Genomic DNA, 23,679 nt, shown 5'->3' with positions numbered 1-23,679 from the left:
TAAATACTTAATACTATCAATATTTGTGGGTAATATTTTCCTACACCTGATTGCTTGATATATCTTAATTTTACTGCAAATGACAGAACTTTATCTTTTCCTTTTCTAATTTTACTACTTTCTAGCACTAGTTGATACCATAGCCCAATATTATAAAAATCACCATTTACATAAATTCCATAGCTAAGCCTTCCATGAACAACTCTAAGCAAAAAACTGCTCCATCACTTTTAATTGGATGCTTCCCATATATACACACAAATTATGTTTAATAAATAATTAGGAATGTAGGGTAATGATAGATCTAGCTAATGTTCTCAAGAATAATCTTTAATTTATGTTAAAAAGTACAAATATTTCAGGAATACTTTTCTTCTATGAGGTTGTATGTATTTACATTATTTTCAAAACTCAGTTAATAAGAATATTTATAAAGGAGTTCCCATTGCAGCTCAGAGAAAACAAATCTGACTAGTATCCACAAGGACTTGGTCTGATCCCTGGACTCGCTCAGTGGGTTAGGGATCCAGCATTGCCATGACCTGTGGTGCAGGTAGCAGATGTGGCTTAGACACTGTGTTGCTATGGCTGTGGTATGGGCCAGTGGCTGCAGATGTGATTGGACCCCTAGCCTGGGAACTTCCATATGCACATGTGGCCCTTAAAAAAAAAAAAAAAGAGCAGTTCCCATCATGGCTCAGTGGTTAATGAACCCGACTAGTAACCAAAAGGTTTCGAGTTGGATCCCTGGCCTCGCTCAGCAGGTTAAGAATCTGGTGTTGCCATGAGCAGTGGTGTAGGCTGCAGACGCGGCTCAGATCCAGTGTTGCTGAGGCTGTGGCATAGGCTGGCAGCTGTAGCTCTGATTTGACTCCTAGCCTAGAACCTCCATATGCCACAGCTGCAGCCCTAAAAAGACAAAAGACAAAAGACAAAAAAAAAAAAGAATATTTATATGTGCTTTAACCTTTTTAAATTTCAGATAAAGTTCTTCACCACAAATTTATACCATGATAATCTGTCAAAGCACTACAAAACCATAAGGCTAAAGAGAACCCTCAACTTGTATTAGTATGAAAACTGTTATGGTATACATTAAGCTGGAAATTCAAGAACATGTGAAGTCTCTAGGGTCATTGCCCTAATGTACTTCTCTAGAATTAATATTTATAAAATACATATCTACACATTTCACCATTTTCAGTCTTTTGTTTCTTTGATGAAACTTTCTTCTTTCCTGATCCACTTTCTTGTTTAGTCTCTTGATGCAAGGGTAATGATTCTTGCTTTTTTGAAGGTGCCATAAGAGGTTCCACCTTTTTATCTGGATCATCTTTATTAAAAATAAGTGAAAAATCATCATAGCAAAAAACAAACATCAGAAAAGATTCAAGTATTAATGAATATGTCCCAGAATGCTTAACCACCAAAATTTTAAACTCTTATATACAAGTCTCTATCATTACAGCTTTTTTCCTCTGCCACACCTGCTCTATAACTTCATCAAGGCTTCTACTACTTGCTCCTTCTTTTATATCCCATTTCTCAGCCACTCCTAGCCCTACTCAGCTTATAAAGCCATGGTTAAATTTCTTATCTTAAAAAATAAAACCCTTCCCACCACTGTAATACCTAGCCTCCCACACCCATTTCCTTCTTACACTAACAAAACAATAGTCTGTACTTCCCTTTCTACCAATCATTTCTCAACTAATTGCAACCTGATTTTTATCTCTTCCACTATATCCATACAAGATTTTATTCAGGTTCCTAGTAACCCAAAAGCCACACTCTATCAATAAAATCCTTTAATCTTTTTTTGACTTCTCTTTAGCATCTCATGGTCTCATACTAATTGGTCTCTGACTCAAAATTCTCTCCTCTCCATTATGCTAAGTGAAATAAGGCGGTTACAAAAAGACAAGTATTGCATGATTTCATTTAAACGAAGTACCTAGAGAAGTCAAATTCATAGACATAGAAAGTAGGCACCAGAAACACAAACTGAGAGTTCTTGGTGGTTTGCCAAGAACTACAAGGAGGGGAAAAATGGGGAATTAGTGCTTAAAAGGCTCTGAATTTCAGCTAGGAAAGAAGAAAAAGTTCTTAGGATGGCTGGTGGTGATGACTGCACAAGAATGTGAATATACCTAATGCCACAAAATGATACACTTAAAAATGGTTAAAACAGTAAATTTTATGTTATATATATATATTTTTTTTAAACCACAATAAGATAGATAAAATTTAAAATTCTCTCCTATCAGCTCCCATAATTCTTTCTTTATATTCAGAATATTCCTTTGTGGTCTCCTTTGTAAGCTGTTCCTACTGAGTATCTTATATGCTGGTATTCAGAGTTGTGTCCTCATTTTAAATACTTTCCTTGAATGATCTTATTTACCACATCCATGACATCAACTACTCCTGCCTTCACGCTTAAGGCTTCTGAATCTGTATTCTAGACTTACACCTCTGCACTTAATTTCCTATTACATCCTGAATTGCTCCCTATGTAAACTAGCCCCCATAGGCACCAGAAACACAAACTGAGAGCATTTTCCTCTCTATATATATCCATTCTCTTCCCATTGTTTCCTATCTTGTTCCTACCAACATCTACCAATCAAAGGTTGGCTAATATTTTCTAAAAAGGGCTAAATAGTAAATACTTTAGGTTTTGCGAGCTAAAGTATTTAGACTCCGTCACAACTGTTCACATGCTATGGCAGTATGAAAGCCAACCACAAACATATGTTAACACAGGAGTGTGGCTGTATTAAAAAAAAAAAACTTGATTTATGGACACAGCAGTTTGAATTTCATATAATATCCACATTTAACATAATATTATTCTTTTAATTTTTTTCAATCCATTGGAAATGTAAAAACCACTCTTGGCTCATGGGCCATAAAAAACTAAAAACAGGCCAGGTTTGGCTCACAGATGGCGGGTGGCCAAGCCTGACCTAACACAGAACTTGGAAATCATCTTTGACTCTGCTTTCTCCTTTATCTGCCATGTCTTATCCAATAGTTAGCCATGTCATTTTTGCTTTGTAGATCTCTCGAACCTACTATTTCTTGTCACTCCCATAGTTCAGTCCTTTAACTTTGGAAAACAATACACTCTTAACAAATCTACCTACATCAAACACTGCCCCATGAAACTTGTCTTCCCAAGTTATCTGCCAAAAATACCTTTCTAAAATGTAAATCTGACCACATAAACTAATTTGCTTAAAAATCTTCAACAATGGCTAAATTACATCATCCCAACACCTCAGCATTCTATACAAAAATCATTATGATCTAACCACTGTTATCTTTTCAGCTTTGTTTCCTACCACTGCCTACCACCTCCCATTTCATAGTTCAACAATACACTGTACTCTTATACTTTTATGCCTTTATGCATGATTTTTTGCCAATGGGGAATGAGACCTGACTATTTGCTTGGTGAAGTGATTCATTGTGGAAGACTCAGCTCAGACACTGCCTCCTCTGTAAAGATTTTGAACCATGGTGCCCCATTAAGTACTAGTTGTTTTGGCTTCCGTACTACCTCTAGAATTTGTACTTCTCTTACGTAAGTCGTTTCATTATTGGCTTACATACCTTTCTGTCCCCATTTCTCTCACTTTCCTAGTACCATGCTTGAGCATAGCTGGCAAGCAAATATTTAAAACCCAACATAACTTAATAATCCACAAGATATGAAAATAAATTAATGGCAAACAAAAGTCTTTTCAAACAGAGCAAACTGTTCGCAGTTTCATCCATCATACCAATTCTCATGTCCTTTCTGTTGCACCAATTAACTTTTCTCCTTGGAATACTCTATCCTACCTTTCCCCAGTCACCAAGAAAAGCTAGCTAGTATTTATTCAACCTTTGAGATTTTAGGCATTACATGACATGCTCTAAATGGCTCACCTTACAACTGGTTTAGACATACACATCTCATTATACTAAAGTTTACATATTACAATAATTTATTTCTGTTTGTGTTTACAGCCTGCATCTCACTACCTTGAAAATGCACTCTTCATCTCTGTAGTCCTAGTACCTAATATAATGCTTAGCATAAAAGAGAAGTATGGTAAATGTTTTCAAAATCAATCAAGGTTGAAAAGGATATCCTTAGGTTATCTTTAAGTCCTATCACACTGATTAGAAAGTATTGACTGAAATAAATATAAAAGTCTCTAAGTGCTGATATTTACAGGTCCTTAGTGATTTTAATAAAACAGTTAGATTTTATATTTCAATTAAAGGTCTTCTCTGTATTTGCAATGTGAAATCCAGTTTTAAATGCCATTTTATGATCAATACTAATTATTTATATCAGCAATTAATGAAAGCAAACACACAGTGAAAAGGATAACGACCTTAATTTCAGACTCAGTATTTATGTACACACTTAACAAAGTATCTGAACTTCAAACTCTAAAGTTATTAAAATATAACCATGCAATAAAACTGAAGAGATTACAATACCGCTTCCATTTTTAGATTTCTTCTGTCCTGGTTTCTTCTTTGAGGCAGCTGCTTCAGAGGGGGGGGTGGGCTGTTTAGTAACTGGGACAGGTTCTACTTTTTTGCATGGAATCTTTGATACATCACTTTCTTTGGTGACCTGCTCTTCTAGTACAGGCTTGTGTTTCTTTTCTTTCTTCTTTCTTTCTCTAACACTACCTGAACTTTCAACCACATTCAGTGGAACAGGTACAACTTGCTCATCTTCTACAGCCAAGGCATCAGATAATTTAAAGTCCCGGGTTACACTCTCAGAATCAGATTCATGGAGGTTCCCATTCTGGATTTCCTTCTTCTTATTCTTTTTCTTTTCTGCCTTCTTTTTATCTGTTTTGGTAGGAATAAGCTTTTGTTCTCTTTTCTGTTTTGCAAGAACTTCATCATATAGCGTTTCTTTCATGAAAAGCCAGAAGAAGAGGAAAATTACTGTAATAACTACTGAAGGAATAAGAACAATAAAATATGTTGACTCATAAAACTCCATGGTGCTTTTGTGAATGTGATCCTATAAAACCTAAATGTGAAAGAAGGGGAAAAAAAAAAACGAAAACTAAGTTGATCTTATAAAAACTCAACACACAAAACCTCTGCCCTTTCAAGTGGTATTTCAAATTTAACCTGATCTACAAATCTAAGCAGGTTAGTTTTAAAATCACATACTTGATCACTTGGCCAACTACAATTCAAATATACTAGGGGGGAAAAATGTGGTAAATAGAAGTATAACACATCCTTCTTTTTTTTTTTTCTTTTTTCCCCTTTTTTGGCAACCCCATGGCATATGGCATATGGAGTTCTCAGGTCAGGGATCAGATCCGAGCTGCAGTGCAACCCACCCCACAACTGCAGCAACACTGGATCCTTAAACCACTGTGCCGGTGGGGGTCGAAACTGCAACCCAGCACTCCAAAGACACCGCTGATCCTATTGTGCCACAGGAGAAACTCCCATTCTTCTATTTTTAAATTATGTTAAAATGGCTATTTCAACAGGCCAAATAAATCTAAAGAGAGTCAATACAGATAGAGGATAAGGAAACTACTACAGCCTGGTCTAATAGTGAGGGTCTAAAATGAGGGAAGAATACAAGACAACTCTTACATCTCTAGCTTAGAATAATCTGTAAATGATGAAATCCCACCTCAAGTTTAGGAATATAGGAAGAATTTCCTGTCTGGGACTTTTAGATATGATTTTGAAGGGTATAAACTACAACCATCTAGAAAATATCAGCAGTCAACTAACTAGACAAAATCAGCAGTAAAAAGCTACCATAAGTTCTAAATCAGAAAACCAAAAGGAGCAACTTTTGGAGTTCCCATTGTGGCACAGTGAAAACAAATCCAACTAGTATCATGAGGACGTGGGTTCAATCCCTGGCCTCGCTCAGTGGGTCAGGGATCCAGCAATGCAGTGAGTTGTGGTATAGGTCAAGGCCATGGCTCAAATTCCCAGTTGTTGCCGTGTAGGCTGGCAGCTATAGCTCCAATTCGATCCCTAGCCTGGGAACCTCCATCTGCTGTGGTGTGGAGCCCTAAAAGGCAAACAAATAAACAAACAAACAAACAAACAAACAGAGCAACTTTCTAAAAAGACCAATTTCACCTCCTCCCTACTATCAAATTTAAAAAACAGCCTTGGCCTTTGTATCAAATCTTCACTTATCCTCCAAAACCCAGTTCAAATCACACTTATGAAAATATCTTTTCAACTATCACCTTCCACAACAGAGTATAAATTCAATTTGTATAGTTATTTAGCATCAGTTATATGTCAACGCTATTTTCCAAGGCATTCTGAATAAACAGCAGTACAAAAGGTCATAATCCCTGCCTTTATAGGGCTAACACTCTACTAAAAGGAAGACAGTCCAGCAATTAATATACAGTGTTGATTCATAAAACATACATATCTGAGCAAAAACAACAGAGACAATGTGCTTCAAGTATAATAAGAGGAAAATTAGAAGATGATGTTAAAAAAGAGATAATTTGAAAGTGTTTCTTAAAGGCAAACGGAAAGACTGTGGCTTATACTGAGTAACATGGAAAACCAAGAGAGGGTTTTGAGTGGAAAAGGGTTTAGGGAGAGGGTGAAAGTTGGGAACACTTAAGAGGCAACTCCAGTACTCTAGGCAAAAGGTGATTAGAGCAAGTTGGTATCAAGAAGAGAAGAAGTAGCCAAACCCTCAATACACTATGAGGGTAGAGACAAGATAATCTGCTAAGGACTGGAATATGGGTTATAAGAGAACAAGCAAAGACAAAGACAATTCCAAAGCTTTTAGACTAAGCTGAAAAACAAAAGAGTTGTCCTTTATTGAGATGGGGGAAGTGTGGAAAGGACATGGTTGAGGTTGAAGACCAAGAGTTAGATTTTAGACAGGTGGAGATGTCCAGTAGATAAACAAAACGTGTGCTCAGACAGGTGAGGTGTACAGGCTGGAGATAAAAATTTAAGAAATTTCAGCATATGAGTTATACTTAAGCTTGGATAAAATCACCAAAGGAATGGGTATACACTGTGCTCAGATCTCAAGACAGAGCCCTTGCACAATTCAACAACATAAAGATGAAGAGGAACTTGCAAAGGAAACTAAAGAGAGGTAGAAAAACTAGGAGCATGTTGCCCTGGTTGCTAAATGAATAAAGTATATCATGAAGGAGAGCTTAATCAACTTTGTCAAACAGTGCTGTAAATAAAGTACAATGAAAACTAGAAACTGAATGTTGGATTTTAGCACAGAGACCTTGGGGACTTTGACCAAAGCATAGTGTGGACAACTTTTTGGAGACGATTTCCTATGAGCATATTAGGGAAATGCAATGGAAGGTGGAGGTCGAATATTAGGTTGTGACTTTGGTTTTTAAAGACAGGAAAAATTACAGAATGTTAATATGCTGAAAAAGATAATATAGTAAAAAGGGAAAGATTGATGATGGAGAGTGAAGGATGAGGGACAATGTTTTCAAATGACAAGAGGAAGCAGAATATAAGGTACAAGTAAAGAGACTGGCCTTAGACGGAAACACAGACCTCTAGAGAACATATAGGCACAGGCAAGAAGGGAGATATAGTACACAAGTCTGTGAAAATTATCTTCCTAATGCTACTATTTTCATAATGAAATGTGAAACAAAGTTGTAAGTTCAGAGAAAGGGTGGAAAAGGTGGTACTGGTGGTCCTTTAAAACATAATTAGTATGTTGCTAATTTTTTATTCTTTGTGTTTAGACTCTCCACTTAAATACAAAATTTTAAATAGAGAATACAAGATGCTTAGCAGTGTTGCACAGTCTCTGACTTTAAATAAATTTATGATCTGGCTGAGGAAGTAAGTGCATAGAATTTATAAAACAGAGCATAAAAACCTAACCTGATGGAGTTGCCTAAGCAGGTTACGAACCAACTAGTATCCATGAGGACACGGGTTCGATCCCTGGCCTTGTTCAGTGTGTTAAGGATCTGGCATTGCCATAAGCTGTGGTTTAGTCACAGATGCAGTTTGGAACCCATGCTGCTGTGGCACAGGCTGGCAGTTACAGCTCCAATTCAACTCCTAGCCTGGGAACTTCCATATGCCAGTGGGGGTGGCACTAAAAGACAAAAAACAAACAAACGAACAAAAAAACCTAACCTGAGGAGTTCCCATTGTGGCTCAGTGGGTTAAAGACCCAAATGTTATCCCTATGAGGTTGTGGGTTCAATCCCTGGCCTCACTCAGTGGTTTAAGAATCAGGCATTGCCAAAAGCTACACCACAGGTCACAGATGAGGCTTGCATCTGGCGCTGCTGTGGCAGGTAGTGTAGGCCGCAGGTGCAACTCCAATTTGACACCTGGACCAGGAACTTCCTTCAGTATGCCACAGGTGCTGCCGTAAAAAGAAAAGAAAACCTAACCTGAGTCTCAATGAGGTCTACTCTTCCAGCTCAAGTACGATGCCTACAAATAGTTCTTCTCCTAAAATCCTAGAGCATTAATTCTCTATGTACACATTCACGGAATTCTATGAGATATGGGAAAATAGTCTAACAATTATAGGAAGGTAGCAATACACTTCTGTATGATAAAGAGAAAAGAATAGAGAATAATGGAACCCAAAATCCAAAATAGATCCAAACTGATTTTTAAAAATTTAGTTTATTATAAATTATTTCAAATCAGTAAAGACTGAATCATTCAGTTAGTTTTAAACTTCAGGAAAACCTATAAAGTACTTGAAAAAAAAACAATAACTAGATTCACCTTATTTTATATAGCTGTCTTTGTTTAAATGTTTACAAGTATATTAAATCTGCAATAAGAATTTTTAAAAACTTCATTCTATAGATCAGTAAGAAAAAGACATCAATGAGAAAAACAAAGTATTGTTTCCTAAAATGACCATCAAAATATAAGAACTCATTAAATTTCCTTTATCTGATCACCACGCCCAAAGAATAATGACCCTGGAGTCTACAATACAATTGTAAAATTGTCTTTTAAAAAAAAAGGGAAAGATTCAAAGCACCCAAAAGATAAGATAATCTAGCAAATCAAACAGTGAGATGTCCGACATGGGAATTCTATTTAAAACAGCATTTTTTTTTTTTTTTTTGCTTTTTTAGGTGCATATGGAGGTTCCCAGGCTAAGGGTCAAATCAGAGCTGTAGCTGCCTACACCACAGCCACAGCAACACAGGATCCCATGCAGGTCTTCGACCTACACCACAGCTCAGGGCAACACCAGATCCTTAACCCACTGAGCAAGGCCAGGATCGAACCCAACGCCCTCATGGATACTAGTCAGATTTGTTTGCAATGTGCCACAACGGGGACTCCTACAACAGCTTTTCTAAAATAACTTTACAGACTACACCGAAATCTTAAAGCTGTAGTACAATTTCCTTTAAACTGCAACACATACCTAATTCTATGATTCACACCTTATTAACACACCCCTTATTTCAGCAATACTCATTCTAAAGTACTGCTACCCTAAACTGAAACAACTCCAACTGTCAGAGATAAGTAATGAAATTTAATTTCTCCATTAGGTATCATGTCACAGGTATGAAACTTGTATTGTTTTAAAGAAACTTACTTCTTTTTCCTTTAATACAAGACTGGATATATCAGTTTGAAAAGCTTAAAGATCTGCATAGCTGGTATCTGCTGAGAGTTTTACAGTATCTTTCAGACTTTTGCTTACCCATCAAGCCCCAACTAGTTCTTTTTCTCAGAAAAGACACTGATTGCATCTTCACAGGAGATAACCTGGTTAAAAGTTTACTCTGTAAAGAAAGCTAACTTATGATAATTTAATTAGACAAATTAAAAGCTTTAATACCAAAACTTAATACATTTAAATACTTACTACTTCAAATCAATATATAAAATCAGTTTCTAAAGATAATTATTAAAAATCATCATTGGAGTTCCCGTCGTGGAGCAGTGGTTAATGAATCCACTAGGAACCATGAGGATGCGGGTTCGATCCCTGGCCTTGCTCAGTGGGTTAAGGATCCAGCGTTGCTGTGAGCTGTGATGTAGGTTGCAGACGCGGCTCAGATCCCACGTTGCTGTGGCTCTGGCATAGGGCGGCAGCTACAGCTCCGATTCGACCCCTAGCCTGGGAACCTCCATATGCCGTGGGAGCGGCCCTAGAAATGGCCAAAAAAAAAAAAAAAATCATCAAAACTTAAAAAAATGAACATTAGAACATGAAATTCACACCGAAAACTGTAAAACAGCTATACCAGATACAGAAGACTCCCTCATCTAAAATCTACAGTCTTGACCTATCTTGACTTCTTCACAAGATCTCTGGGTTCGAAAGGACCATTTAATTCAACTAGGCACCCAAAGACTTGACCCAGCTGAATGGTCTGTGAGCATCTTTTAAATGCTTATGAGATAGATATAAGTACCTCCCACAAGCCCCCTTTTTTAAAAGATATTAGAATATTCTTCCTAGTTTTGACCTAAAATCTCATCCTCCTATAACTTCTCCCTGTGGCCCTCATCGCCCTAATCTCATCAACTATGTCCAATCTCGGGAGTTCCCATCATGGCTTAGCAGAAACAAATCCTACTAGGAACCATGAGGCTGCAGGTTCAATCCCTGGCCTCAGTCAGTGGGTTAAGGATCTGGCATTGCCATAAGCTGTGGTGTAGGTCACAGACACACCTCGGATCTGGTGTTGCTGTGGCTGTGGTGTAGGCTGACAGCCGTAGCTCCAATTACACCCTTAGCCTGGGAAACTTCATATGCTGCAGGTGCAGCCCTAAAATGACAAGAAACCAAAAAAAAAAGAAGTCCAATCCTAGTACCAAAAGACAGTTCTAATAACTGATGTATGATATCAATTAAACTTAGCAACAAACAGAAAACCTACTGCAAACACTGTCACACCTTAGGAATGTTTTGCTAGGGTGTTAAAAGTTAAACCTAACAGGCTGATAAAATAACTCTTAAGAGCATTACCTTAGGTCACTCAACAATGAAAGTATTAAATGACAAAATGTGTTTATTCCCACAAAAAGATTGATATTTGACATCATTTCACAAACTAAACATGAACTGTAAATGACAAGAACATCAAATACTCCAAAAGAAACTCAGGGAGAATTAATGGAAAAGCTTCACTATGAAACAAGAATTTTTGCAACTTCCCCAAGAACTGCCAAATAAATATAAAATAAAAGGCCCCAAATACATATGAAAAATTTAGTTTATAATTAAAGAGTCATTTTTCAAACCAGTAATATATGGATTATATTTAATAAGTAGTATTGCCACAAATGATAGCCATGGGGGGGGGGGATGGATTAAGCCCCATCTCAATTACATACGGATCAAAGCTTTAAAGGTTAAAAAAATTAAACCATGAAAAACTAGAAAACAAATGTACTTTTGCATTTTAAAGTAATCTTATTTTATAAAAGGCTTTTTTAAAATATCTCATGTAAAACTGAGAGCCATAAAAGAAAAAACTGGAAAAACATGACTAGAAAATATTATAAAGATTTTATGGGAAAATTAAGTGACTAATCTCAAAGAAGACAAAGGTCTGAGAGACTTTCTCACTTAAAATGTGAGAAAAAAGATGAACCCAAGAGAAAAAAAGATTAAAGGACACTAGAAGTTTCCCAAAGGAAAAAAGATATCCAATAAATACATATACTTTAATGTAATCTTAGTCACATTAAAGAAATGAAAATATACTAGAACAATGTTAATCTTTTCCCACTTAAATTGGCAGAGCAGGAAAATGTGGAAATAAGGAATTACCAAGAGGCAAGAGGAAATTTTGGGGGTGATGCATAGATACATTGATTGTGGTGGTTTCACCAGTATACCTATGTCAAAATTTATAATATACACAAATACGTACATGAACTATACCTGAATAAAACTGTGTTTTTAAAAATTAGGCTTGGGCCAGGAAGTATGAAAACCAGGATTCTCATATGCTGTTAATTTGATTATAACCAGCACAATCTCCTTAGAAACTTGGGGGAAAATATATAAGAATAGTACACACTCTTCAATAGAGAAAATCTCTTTTTTCGTAGTTTATTGTACAGATATAATCACACAAATACAATGATAAACTCAAGAGTGTTCACTCCTAGTAATGTAACTTTAAACCTAGAAGAACCGTATGTCCAGCATTAGGGAAATAACTAAATAAGCTTGCAGTAGAGATTCACACTTAATAAGGGAGAACAGTCAAAAAATACTGTAGGAGTCCCCTGATGGCTCAAATGGTTAAGGATCTAGCATGGTCACTGCTGTGGCATGGGTTCAATTCCTGGCCCGGGAACTTTTATGTACTGCGGGTACAGTCAAAAAAAAAAAAAAGAAGAAGAAATGATTTATGGAGTTCCTGCTGTGGCACAGTGGGTTAAGAACATGACTGCAGGAGTTCCTGTCATGGCTCAGCAGAAATGAATCTGACTAGCATCCATAAGGTCTCAGGTTCAATCCCTGGCCTTGCTCAGTGGGTTAAGAATCTGGTATTGCCGTGAGTGGTGTAGGTCACAGACGTGGCTTGGATCTCTCATTGCTGTGGCTGTGGCCAGCAGCTACAGCTCCAATTCAACCCTTAGCCTGGGAACCTCCATATGCCTCAGGTGTGGCCCTAAAAAGACAAAAAAAAAAAAAAAGAAAAAGAAAAAACAGAAAAGAATATGACTGCAGCAGCTCAGGTTCCTGTAGAGATGTAAGTTCAATTCCCATCCCAGCACAGTGGGTTAAAAGATCCAGTGTTGCCATAGCTGCAGCACAGGTCACAGCTGAGGCTCAAATTCAATCCCAGCCCAGGAATTTACATATGCTGCCGGTGTGGCCATTAAAAAAATAAAAATAAATAAACCAAATCTATGTAAAGAGCAAGTTAGAGAATGGTATAGAAATAAAATTATCTTTTACATGACAGAATCATGCTCATATATGCTTAGAGATCTCCTAAAAGGACACAACAGAGACCATTAACTCTATGGTGACTTCTGTGAATTTTCCTGGTAATTTTTCAGCCTATATCCCTCAGAATGTTTACATTTTTCCACTATGAACATTACTTTTACAATAGAATTTAACTTAAGCTTACTATATTTTTAAATTATAAGTCATGACTTTTTAAAACTAATTTGAAGAATCCCTTTCTAGCAACGAGTAAAAACTTCCAATTAAACATAAATGTTTTCCCTTTAAAACAGACAAGTTTTCCAGAAATTAAGGGAAATTCTGGCAGACAGGGACCATCAAATAGGAACTGAAAGTGTCAATGACCATTTAAGCCTAAGATAGGAAATACTAGGCTGTATGTTAAGGAAGTGGAAATGAGGCAGGTACATAAAACTGGGGCTTTTTAAGGTGTCCAAGTCAGCAAAGGGTAAATTAAGGAAAAAGAAATTCCCATAGTGTCACAAGGAAAAGAGAAAGCTGGCCTGCTTTACCTATCACCCAACAAGAAATTTTCATTAAGATTTTATAGGAGGGCAGACAAGATGGCAGAGTAGACCCTAAATCACACACACACCAAAATCACAACTACCTACAGCACAACCATTGATGAAAAAGACTGGAACATACCAGAAAAGATCTTCTACAACTGAAGACATAACAAGATGCAGAAGGAGGGATAAACTTATGATATAGTAAAATTCCATACCCCCCAGATAGGCACCCAACAAACCAGAGAATAATTATATTGCAGAGTTTCTTCTGCCAGAGTGAGAGATCTGAGCCCCACATCAGGCTCCCATCCCAGGATTCTGGTGGGTAGACAAGCCCCCAGAGCATTTAACTTTGAAGGCCAGCAGGACTGTAGGAAACAGAAACTTTAGTCTTAAAGGGGGCACACAAAATCTCACACACACCAGGATCCAGGGCAAAAGCAGTAATTTGATAGGACTCGGCCAGACCTACCTGCTGGTCTTGCAAAGTCTCCAGAAGAGATGAGGTAGTGGGGAGGCTGCAGCAGTTCACTCTGGGGACACAGACACTGGTGCAGCCACACTGGGGAACACTCAGCCACAGGAACAGTGCTGGCAGCTGACATGTTGTAACATTACTGCAAAGACTTGGCCCCACCAAAAAGCCTGTAGGTACCAGTGCTGGAACACCTCAGGCCAAACAACTAGGGAAGACAAAGCCCCATCCATCAGCAGACAGGCTGCATAAAGACTACAGAGCCCACAGCCACCTCTGGACACACCTGAGACACAGCCTAGCTAACCAGAGGGCCAAGAACCAGCTCCCACCCACTAGTGGACAGGCATCAGCCCCTCCCACCAGGATGCCTACTGAAGCCTCTAGACCAGCCTTACCTACCAAGAGGCAGAATCCAAAAGCAAGAAAACTACAATCCTGTAACATAGGCCATACCCTACTCAGGGAATAGCTGAGCTCTGGCCCTGCCCACTAGCAAGCCAACACAACCTTCCAGACACCCCCGACCATATAACCAACTATATCAAGAATGGGCTGCCTCCCCCCCGCCAGTACACACAAGCAATGATCTGAAATGAGCTATGAGACCTTTGGGCCCTGCAGCCAGACTCCAGGAAACAGCTCTGGCTGCGAAGTGTCCAGTACTAAGCCTGGGATCTGGCTTCACTTGCCAGTGGGCAGGCAACAGTCCCAGAGTCTTCAGGACCCTGACTCTGCCCATCAGTGAGCCAGCACTAGCCCAGGGTCCCCTAAGATCCCACAACCAGCAACCTCACGACAAGGCCCCACTAAACAGCAGCCAACAGCATCCAAACAAGGCAGGACCTGGCAACCAACCACACAAGGGGCCAACCAAACTTAAAATACCATCCACACTGTCCATCTGCCACAATAGAAGGACCCATAAAGCCCTCTTGGGGTAACCCCCTAGAGCAAATAGCTTGGATTATGAGAGGGAAGTGCATTGCTAGAACACACAGGATGCCTCCTACAGGGGGCCACCTCTCCAAGGTTGAAAAACATAACTAACCTACCATATACTTAAAAATACAAATAGTAACTCAGACAAAATAAGGCAGCAGAGAAATATGTTCCAGACAAATGAACAAGATAAAACTCCAGAAGAACAACCAAATGAAGTAGATGTAGGCAATCTGAGAAAGAGTTCAGAGTAATGATCAAAGATGATCAAGGAACTTGGAAGGAGGATGAATGCACAGAGCGAGAAGTTAGACATTTTTAACAAAGACGAAGACTACAATAACTGAAATGAAAAATATACTAGAAGGAATCAATAGTAAGACTAAACTATTCAGAAGAACAAATCAGAGGGCTGGAACACAGAGTATGGAAATCACTGTTAGAGTACAGAAAAAAAATGAAAAGAAATGACAGTTTACACACTGATATATATATATATATATATATATATTATAAGCAACATCAAACATACTAAGATATACATTACAGGAGGCCCAAAAAGACAAGAGAGAAGAGGTCTGAGAAAATATGTGAAGAAGTAATAGTTGAAAACCTCCCTACCCTGGGAAAGGAAACCATCACCCAGTGCAGCAAATACAGTCCCATACAGTATTAACCCAATGAGAAACACACAGACACACTGAAATCAAAATGACAAATATTAAAGATGAACAGAAAACACTAAGATCAGCAAAGGAAAAGCAACAAATAACTATAAAGAAACTCCCATAAGGCTATCAAATGATTTTTCAGCAGAAACTCTGCAGGCCAGAGGGAGTGGCACAATATACTTAAAATGGTGAAAAGGAAAAAATCTACAACCATAAATACTAGCAAGGTTCTCAGCAGATTTGATGGAGAAATCAAAAGCTTTACAGATAAGCAAAGGCTAAAAGAATTCAGCACCACCCAAGTAGATTGACCAAAAAAAAAAAACCAGTATATATATACATATATATATATACACATATATATACATATATATGTATATGTATATATATGTGTGTATATATATATATATATAAAAGGAACTTCTCCACGTGAAAAAGAGAATACTACAACTAGAAACAAGAAAATTATGGAATGAAAAAGTTTATCAGTAAAGGCAAACATACAGCAAAAGTAGGAAATCATCCACACACAAAGCTAGCAAAATGGTAAAATGGTAAAATCATCTGCATCCACAATAGGCAGTTAAGGGATACACAAAACAATTAGATGTAAAATATCATATCAAAAACAGTAATCATGAGTTCCCATTGTGGCTCAGTGGAAATGAACCCAAGGAGTATTCATGAGGATGCGGGTTCAACCCCTGGCCTTTCTCAGTGGATTATGGATCTGGCGCTGCTGTGAGCTGTGGTGTAGTTCACAGATACGGCTCAGATCCCATGTTGCTCTGGCTGTGACACAGGCCAGCAGCTGCAGCTCCAATTGGACACCTAACCTGGGAACTTCCATATGCCTCGAGTGTGGCCCTAAAAACAAACAAACAACAAAACAAAACACACACACAAAAAAAACACTTAAATGGAAATAAAAGAAAATGTTCTTTGAAAGATAAACCTTTAGCCAGACTCATCAAAAAAAAAAAAAAAGCAAGAGAGCCCAAGTCAATAAAGTCAGAAATGAAAAAGAAGTTAAAACTGACACCACAGAAATACAAAGGATCCTAAGAGACTACCACTGGTGTTCCTGTTGTGGCACGATGGAAACAAATCCAACTAGTATCCATGAGCCATGAGGATGTGGGTTCAATCCCTGGCCTCACTCAGTGGGTTGGAGATCCAGCATTGCCGTGAACTGTGGTGTAGGTTGCAGACTTGGCTTGGGTCCCAAATTGCTGTGGTATAGGCTGGCAGCTGTAGCTCCAATTCAACCCCTAACCTGGGAACTTTCATGTGTCATGAGGGTGGCCTTATAAAGCAAAGAGTATCCATAAGAGACTACTACAAACTACACCACAATAAAATAGACAACCTAGAAGAAAGGGACAAATTCTTAGAAAGGTACAATCTCCCAGGTCTGAAGCAGTAAGAAAGGGAATATAAACAGACCAATTACCAGTATAAAATTGAATCAGTCATTTTAAAACTCCCAACAAACAAGGGACCAGATGGCTTCACAGGTGAATTTCTACCAAACAGAGAAGAGTTATCACCTACCCTTCTGAAACTATTCCAAAAACTGCAAAGGAAAGAACATTTCCAAACTCATTCTGTGAGGCCACCATCACCCGGGCACCAAAACCAGACAAAGATATCACAAAAAAAAGAAAACTGTAGGTCAATACCACTGCTAAACAAAGATGTAAAAATCCTCAACAAAATATTAGCAAATTGAATCCAACAATGCATTAAAAGGATCATACACTATGATGAAATGGAATTTATCCCAGAGATGCAAAAAACTTTCAATATCCACAAATCAATTAACATGATACACCATATTAACAAATTAAGCAATAAAAATCATATGATCATCTCAATGGATACAGAAAGAGGTTTAATAAAACTTAACATCCACTTATAATAAAAACTCTCCAGAAAGTGGGCACAGAGGGAACCTACCTCAACATAATAAAGGCCATATACGACAAACCCACAGATAACATTATACTAAATGATGAAAAGCTAAAAGCATTCCCTTTAAGATCAGAAACAAGACAAGAATGCCCACTCTCACCAATTTTATTCAACATAGTTTTGGAAATCCTTGCTGCAGCAATCAGGAAAAAGAAATAAAAGGAATCCAAATTGGAAAGGAAGAAGTAAAACTGTCACTGTTTGCAGAAGACATGATACCATATATAAAAAAATCCTCAAGCCACCACCAAAAGCTACTAGAGCTTATCGATTAATTCAGTAAAGTTGCAGGATACCAAATTAACATACAGAAATCTGTTGCATTTCTATACACTAACAATGAACCATCAGAAAGTGCAATTAAGAAAACAATCCCACATTTTGTACAACTATAATGTAATAAATTCACTTAGTAATAAAGTTATTATAAAATAAAAAAAACAATCCATTTACCATTACATCAAAGGAATAAAATATGAAGGAATAAATCCAATGAAGGAGGTAAAAGGCCTGGAATTAGAAAACTCTAAGACACTGATTAAAAAATTAAAAATGCCATGAACAGACAGAAAGATATCCATCCTGTGTTCCTGGATTAAAAGAATTAATATTGGAGTTCCCATCGTGGCGCAGTGGTTAACGAATCCGACTAAGAACCATGAGGTTGCGGGTTCGATCCCTGCCCTTGCTCAGTGGGTTAACGATCCAGCATTGCCGTGAGCTGTGATGTAGGTCACAGACGTGGCTTGGATCCTACATTGCTGTGGCTCTGGTGCAGGCCAGCAGCTGCAGCTCTGATTAGACCCCTAGCCTGGGAACCTCCATATGCCGCGGGAGCGGCCCAAGAAATGGCAAAAAGACAAAAAAAAAAAAAAGAATTAATATTGTTAAATGACCATATTACTGAAAGCAACCCACAGATTCAATGCAAACCTTATCAAATATCAATGGCGTTTTTCACAGAACTAGAACAAAATAATTCTAAAATTTATGTGGTGCAACTAGAAATTATCATCTAAGTAAAGTAAGTCAGAAAGAGAAAAAACGAATACCATATATCACTTACACATGGAATCTACAATATGACATCAGAGTTCCCTTGTGGTGCACTGGGTTAAGGATCCAGAGTTGCCACTGTAGCAGCTCAGGTCATTATTGGGGCATGTGTTCAATCCCTGGCCCAGGAACTTCCACATGCTCTAAGTATGGCCAAAAATAAATTAACTTATTAAAATAAAACAAAGTATGACACAAATGTTCCTGTCTACAAAATAGAAACAAGACTCAGGAATAAGGAAAATGGATGTGTGGTTGCCAAGAGGGCTGGGGGGAGGATGGAGTAAAAGGCTGGGTTTAGCAAATATTAGCTATTATGTGGAGGGGATAAACAACAAGCTTCTACTATAGAGCACAGAGAACTAAATTCAATGTCTATGATAAGCCATAATGGAAAAGAGTATTTTTTAAAAGTATATGTGTGTGTGTGTGTGTGTATAATTGAATCACACTTTGCTGTACAGCAGAAATTAATACAACAATGTAAATCAAATATACTTCAATTAAAAAAATAAAAATTTATATGGAAACCTAAAAGACCCTAAATAGTCAAAACAATCTTGAGAAAGAACAACACTGGAGGAATCACACTCCTGTACTTCAGACTTTACTACAAAGCTAAAGTCATCAAAAAGGTACCATCATACGTTGCCAATATTGTACTGGCACAAAAACAGACACATAGATCAATGGAACCTGGACAGAAAGCACAGAAATAAACGCATGCACTTAGAGTCAATTAATCCAACAAAGGAGACAAAAATACACAATGGAGAAAAGACAGTCTCTTCAGTAAATGGTATTGGGAAAACTGAATATTCACACACAAAAGAACACCTATCTTACAACACTCAAAATATAACTTAAAATGGATTAAGACTTAAATATAAGACCTGAAACAATAAACCTTTTAGAGGAAAACATTGGGGAAAAGCTCCCTGACATTGGTCCTGGTAGTGATTCTGGTGGGCGGCGGGGGGGGGGGGGGGGGGGGGGTGGGGGGGGGGGGGGGGGGTGGGGCGGGGGGGGGTGGTAGTATGATACCAAAAGCATATGCAACAAAAGCAAAAATAGACAAGCAGGACTACATTCAAACTAAAACTTCTATACAACAAAGAAATGCTCACAAAATGAAAAGGCAACCTACAGAATGGTAAAATACTTTCAAATTATATGCCAGATGGATTAATACCTAAAATATATTAAGAGTTCTCTGGTGGCCTAACAGTTAAGGATCCAGCTTTGCACAGGCTCAATCCTTGGCCCAGGAACTTGTGCATGCTGCAGGCTCAGCCTAGATAGATAGATAGATAGATAGATAGATAGATAGATAGATAGATAGATAAAATATATAAGGAATTTCACACAATAGCCAAAAAAAATTAAAAAAATAAATGGGCAAATGACCTGAATGGACAGTTTTCCGACAAAAATATACACATGGCCAACAGTACATGAAAAGGTGCTCAATATCATTGATCACAGGAAAAATGCAAATAAAAACTACAATAAGGTATCACCTTACACCTGTTAGAATGGCTATTATCAAAAAGATAAGAGGTAAGTGCTGACAAGAATACGGAGAAAAAAGAATCTTGTGCACTGTGGAGGGAATGTAAATTGGTACGGCCACCGTGGAAAATAGTATGGAGGTTATTCAAAAAATTAAAAATAGAATTACCATATAATCCAGCAAACCCAGTTCCCCTGGGTAAATATCCAGTGGAAATGAAATCAGTATTGTCAAAAGATATCTACACCCTAATGTTCACTGAAGCACTATTTACAATAGCTAGGACACAGCAACAACCTAAGAGTTCACTGACAGATGCAGAGATAAAGTGTGGTACATGTATACAATGTAATATTATTTGGCCATGAGAAAGAAGAAAATCCTGCTTCTTGCAAAATCAAAATCATGACAGCATTACACTAAATAAGACAGAGTAAGACAAATACTGTATGGTACCATTTACATGTGTAATTCAAAAAAAAAAAAATGAACTGCAGAAACCATAGAATAGTGGTTACACATTATCTGGGGATTTGGGGGGATGTTTTTTGAGGGTACAAACTTGCAACTAGTACATTTAAAAAAATCCTGGAGATCTAATGTTCAGCAGGGACTATAATAAACAATAATGTATTATAAACTTCAAAGCTGCTAATAAACTTACACAATGTTATTATCTCAATTATATCTCAACAAAGCCAGAAAAAAAAATGTAGTCACAATTAGAGGTCCTTATTCTATGGCCATCCTGTTCTGAACACTGTTTAGAAACCATATTTACACAACAACCTCAAAGACAGAAACAGTACTGCCTTCAACAGACAGTACACATTCCAAGAAATATGAAAGACTTCTGCTTTCGCCACTATTAGAAGATGCCTAAAAAGGTTAAAATCAAAAACAAAAGTAAAAACTGGTCATATACTAAAAATAGCACAAAGCAGTCTAATTAAAATTAGTGAATTCATTGTGGGTAAACAGACAATATCACTAAGTAAAAAATTTAGAACATCAAAAGTCATTCACTACAAACAAGTCACTTCAATGCTTTTTTTTTAAATAAAAGGCTTACTAAATCTGTAAAACCTACTATACATTGTAAAACACCATATTTTGGCAAAACGCTTGGTAAAGTAAACAAGCTATCCTTGGAGACAAGATAGGTAAGGACTAAAATATGGCTGAAGAAGTAGAAATCAGAAAATATTTAAAAGGTTAAATAATCATATCCTAAAGTTGCCAATTAATAGTTTAGAGAGAACACTAACCATGTACCAAAGGCTCTATTCTTTTCCTGACCTTACTAACATTTTAATCAATTATCTGGATAATGATAAGACAAACTTGCCAGTTTATAAAGATGTGCTAAACACAAAAGAACAAAGGATAGATCAACTAAAATGTTTCATAAAATAAGATTTCTATTTATCCTTTGCTACCAACTCTTTCAGTTACCCAGCTGGAACAGAAGGAATTCCAACAGCTATCTCAGATAAGGAGGGAAACCATTTTATTTCAACCTACAGACCTACCTCACATAATTAACTGTTCAGTTAACAGGTTTGTATCAAGTGACTCTTGAAAAGTACTACCTTTCAAACAGCCTTTTTTACTATTAGTTACTATTTGCCTGAAACACACACAAAATAAATATTCTATAAAGAATAAATTTTCAGGGGGTTCCCATCGTGGCTCAGCAGAAATGAATCTGACTAGCATCCATAAGAATGCAGGTTTGATCCCTGCTCACTGAGTTAAGGATCCGGCGTTGACATGAGCTGTGGTGTAGGTCACAGAGGCATCTCAAATCCTGTGTGGCTGTGGCTGTGGCGTAGGCTGGCAGCTGTAGCTCCGATTCAACCCCAAGCCTGGGAACCTCCGTATGCCATGAGTCTGCCCCAAAAAAAAAAAAAGAATAAAATTTCAATATTATAATTTCAGCTAAAGACACACTCAATAAATTAATCAACATAATGATTTTCAGTTGGAATACATCATATATATTCATGTACTGCACACATTTGGATGAACTGAGAACATCTGCTTTATGTACGTAATGCCAAACAAGAGGGATGCAAAGCCATGATATCCTACAACTCTGCACTATTTTCTGCCTGTGTTTTAGTTCCATATTCCTTAAAGGACTTGTATTTGGCCTTTAGTCCACTGAAGGTACTTACTATACCACAATCTGACTCTCTTTTCTCCCCTACTCCACAGCCATACTCACGGCATGCTGAAGTTCCCAGGCCAAGAGTCAAACCCGTGTCACAGCAGTTACCTGAGCCATAGCAGTGATAATGCCAAGTCCTTAACCACTAGGCTATCAGGCAACTCCCACAATTTGACTTTTAAGTGCAGAATGAATATAACATAACCTTGAGCTCCAAAAGGTTTAAATTGGTGAAGAAAATTATATAAAAAGAACTCCAAAGAATTGCATCCCATCAACCACCATCACTACCAAGTTTTCTCTTCCTCATTTGTCAATTACAATACACCTTCACTTTACCACATTACCTTTCAAATTCAAAGTGTATTTATTTACTTTCAAAGTGTTCCTTAAACTTTGGAAATTCATCTTCATTGCTAGATTAATATTTTCCTGTGTATGAAAACTGGTTGAGATGCAACACAATTTCCCACTAAAAATTAATGGAAAGGAGTTCCCGTCATGGCTCAGCAGAAAAGAATCTGACTAGTATCCATGAGGTCACAGGTTTGATCCCTGGCCTCACTTAGTGGGTTAAAGATCTGGCGCGGCTGTGGCTGTGGCCAGCAGCTACAGCTCCAATTTGATCCCTTGACTGGGAACCTCCATGTGCCGTGGGTGTGGCCCTAAAAAGACAAAAAAAAAAAAAAAAGAATGGAAATGTTTTAACAGATACACGCTGTACCTAAAAAAGATAAAACAACAAGGACCTATGATATAGCACACGGAACTATATTCAGTATCTTGTAATAACCTATAATGGAAAAGAATCTGAAAATATATTTATTTATATAATTAAATCACTTTGCTGTACACTTCAAACATTATAAACCAACTATACTTCAAGTTTAAAAAATAAAGTTTACATGTAGAAAATAATTAATGGAAATTCATGTAATGGCTTTTCATTTAACAGCAGAGTTTTCAAGAATGAATTCAAGCCATTAAGCAATACATATATTTATTCCCCAAGTTTGAAATGACAAGCAACAAGAGTTCACATAGCAAGGGATACCAAAGCTACTATGAAAACGAAAAAAATGATCCATCCTGAGTTGGACTAGCAAGGGATACCTTTATTCCAAGACAGAGCAAAGAAACAGGATGGGAGACAATGTGAACATCAGTAAAACAGTAACTAATGAATTGAAACAAGTTAAATATGTTTAATCTGTGAGTTCCTATTGATACTAGAACACATCCTAGTCCCATCTCCACCTCTGGGTACAGCAAACCTGGTTCTGCTCTGTTGCTGTTATCTTTAGGAGCTGAACTTCTCCGACTTTCTGCTTACTGTAGAGCCAGTATCCACCCATCCTCCCTATTCTTTATTCCCTACATTCCACTTTAGGTA

General features: G+C 37.5%; 1 protein-coding gene across 6 annotated transcripts in view; it reads right to left on the bottom strand.

Annotated features, from left to right (window-relative positions):
* KTN1 (kinectin 1) overlaps positions 1-23,679 on the bottom strand; it is a 116,824-nt gene that overhangs the window by 79,780 nt on the left and 13,365 nt on the right. For 5 of the 6 annotated variants that reach the window (XM_047767413.1, XM_047767417.1, XM_047767414.1 and 2 more), the window contains exons 2-3: positions 4,501-5,053; positions 1,196-1,333 (exon numbers count right to left, since the gene is read on the bottom strand). In XM_047767413.1, coding sequence (XP_047623369.1) covers positions 1,196-1,333; positions 4,501-5,023 — 661 coding nt within the window. In that variant the 5' untranslated portion in view covers positions 5,024-5,053. The remainder of the gene's footprint in view (positions 1-1,195; positions 1,334-4,500; positions 5,054-23,679) is intronic. The other variant, XM_047767416.1, reaches the window with a different exon arrangement.

Source organism: Phacochoerus africanus, chromosome 2 (assembly GCF_016906955.1).
Source record: "Phacochoerus africanus isolate WHEZ1 chromosome 2, ROS_Pafr_v1, whole genome shotgun sequence".
NCBI classification, from domain to species: domain Eukaryota; kingdom Metazoa; phylum Chordata; class Mammalia; order Artiodactyla; family Suidae; genus Phacochoerus; species Phacochoerus africanus.
Note: the sequence above shows the minus strand (reverse complement) of the source record. Positions and strands in the feature narration are given on the sequence as shown.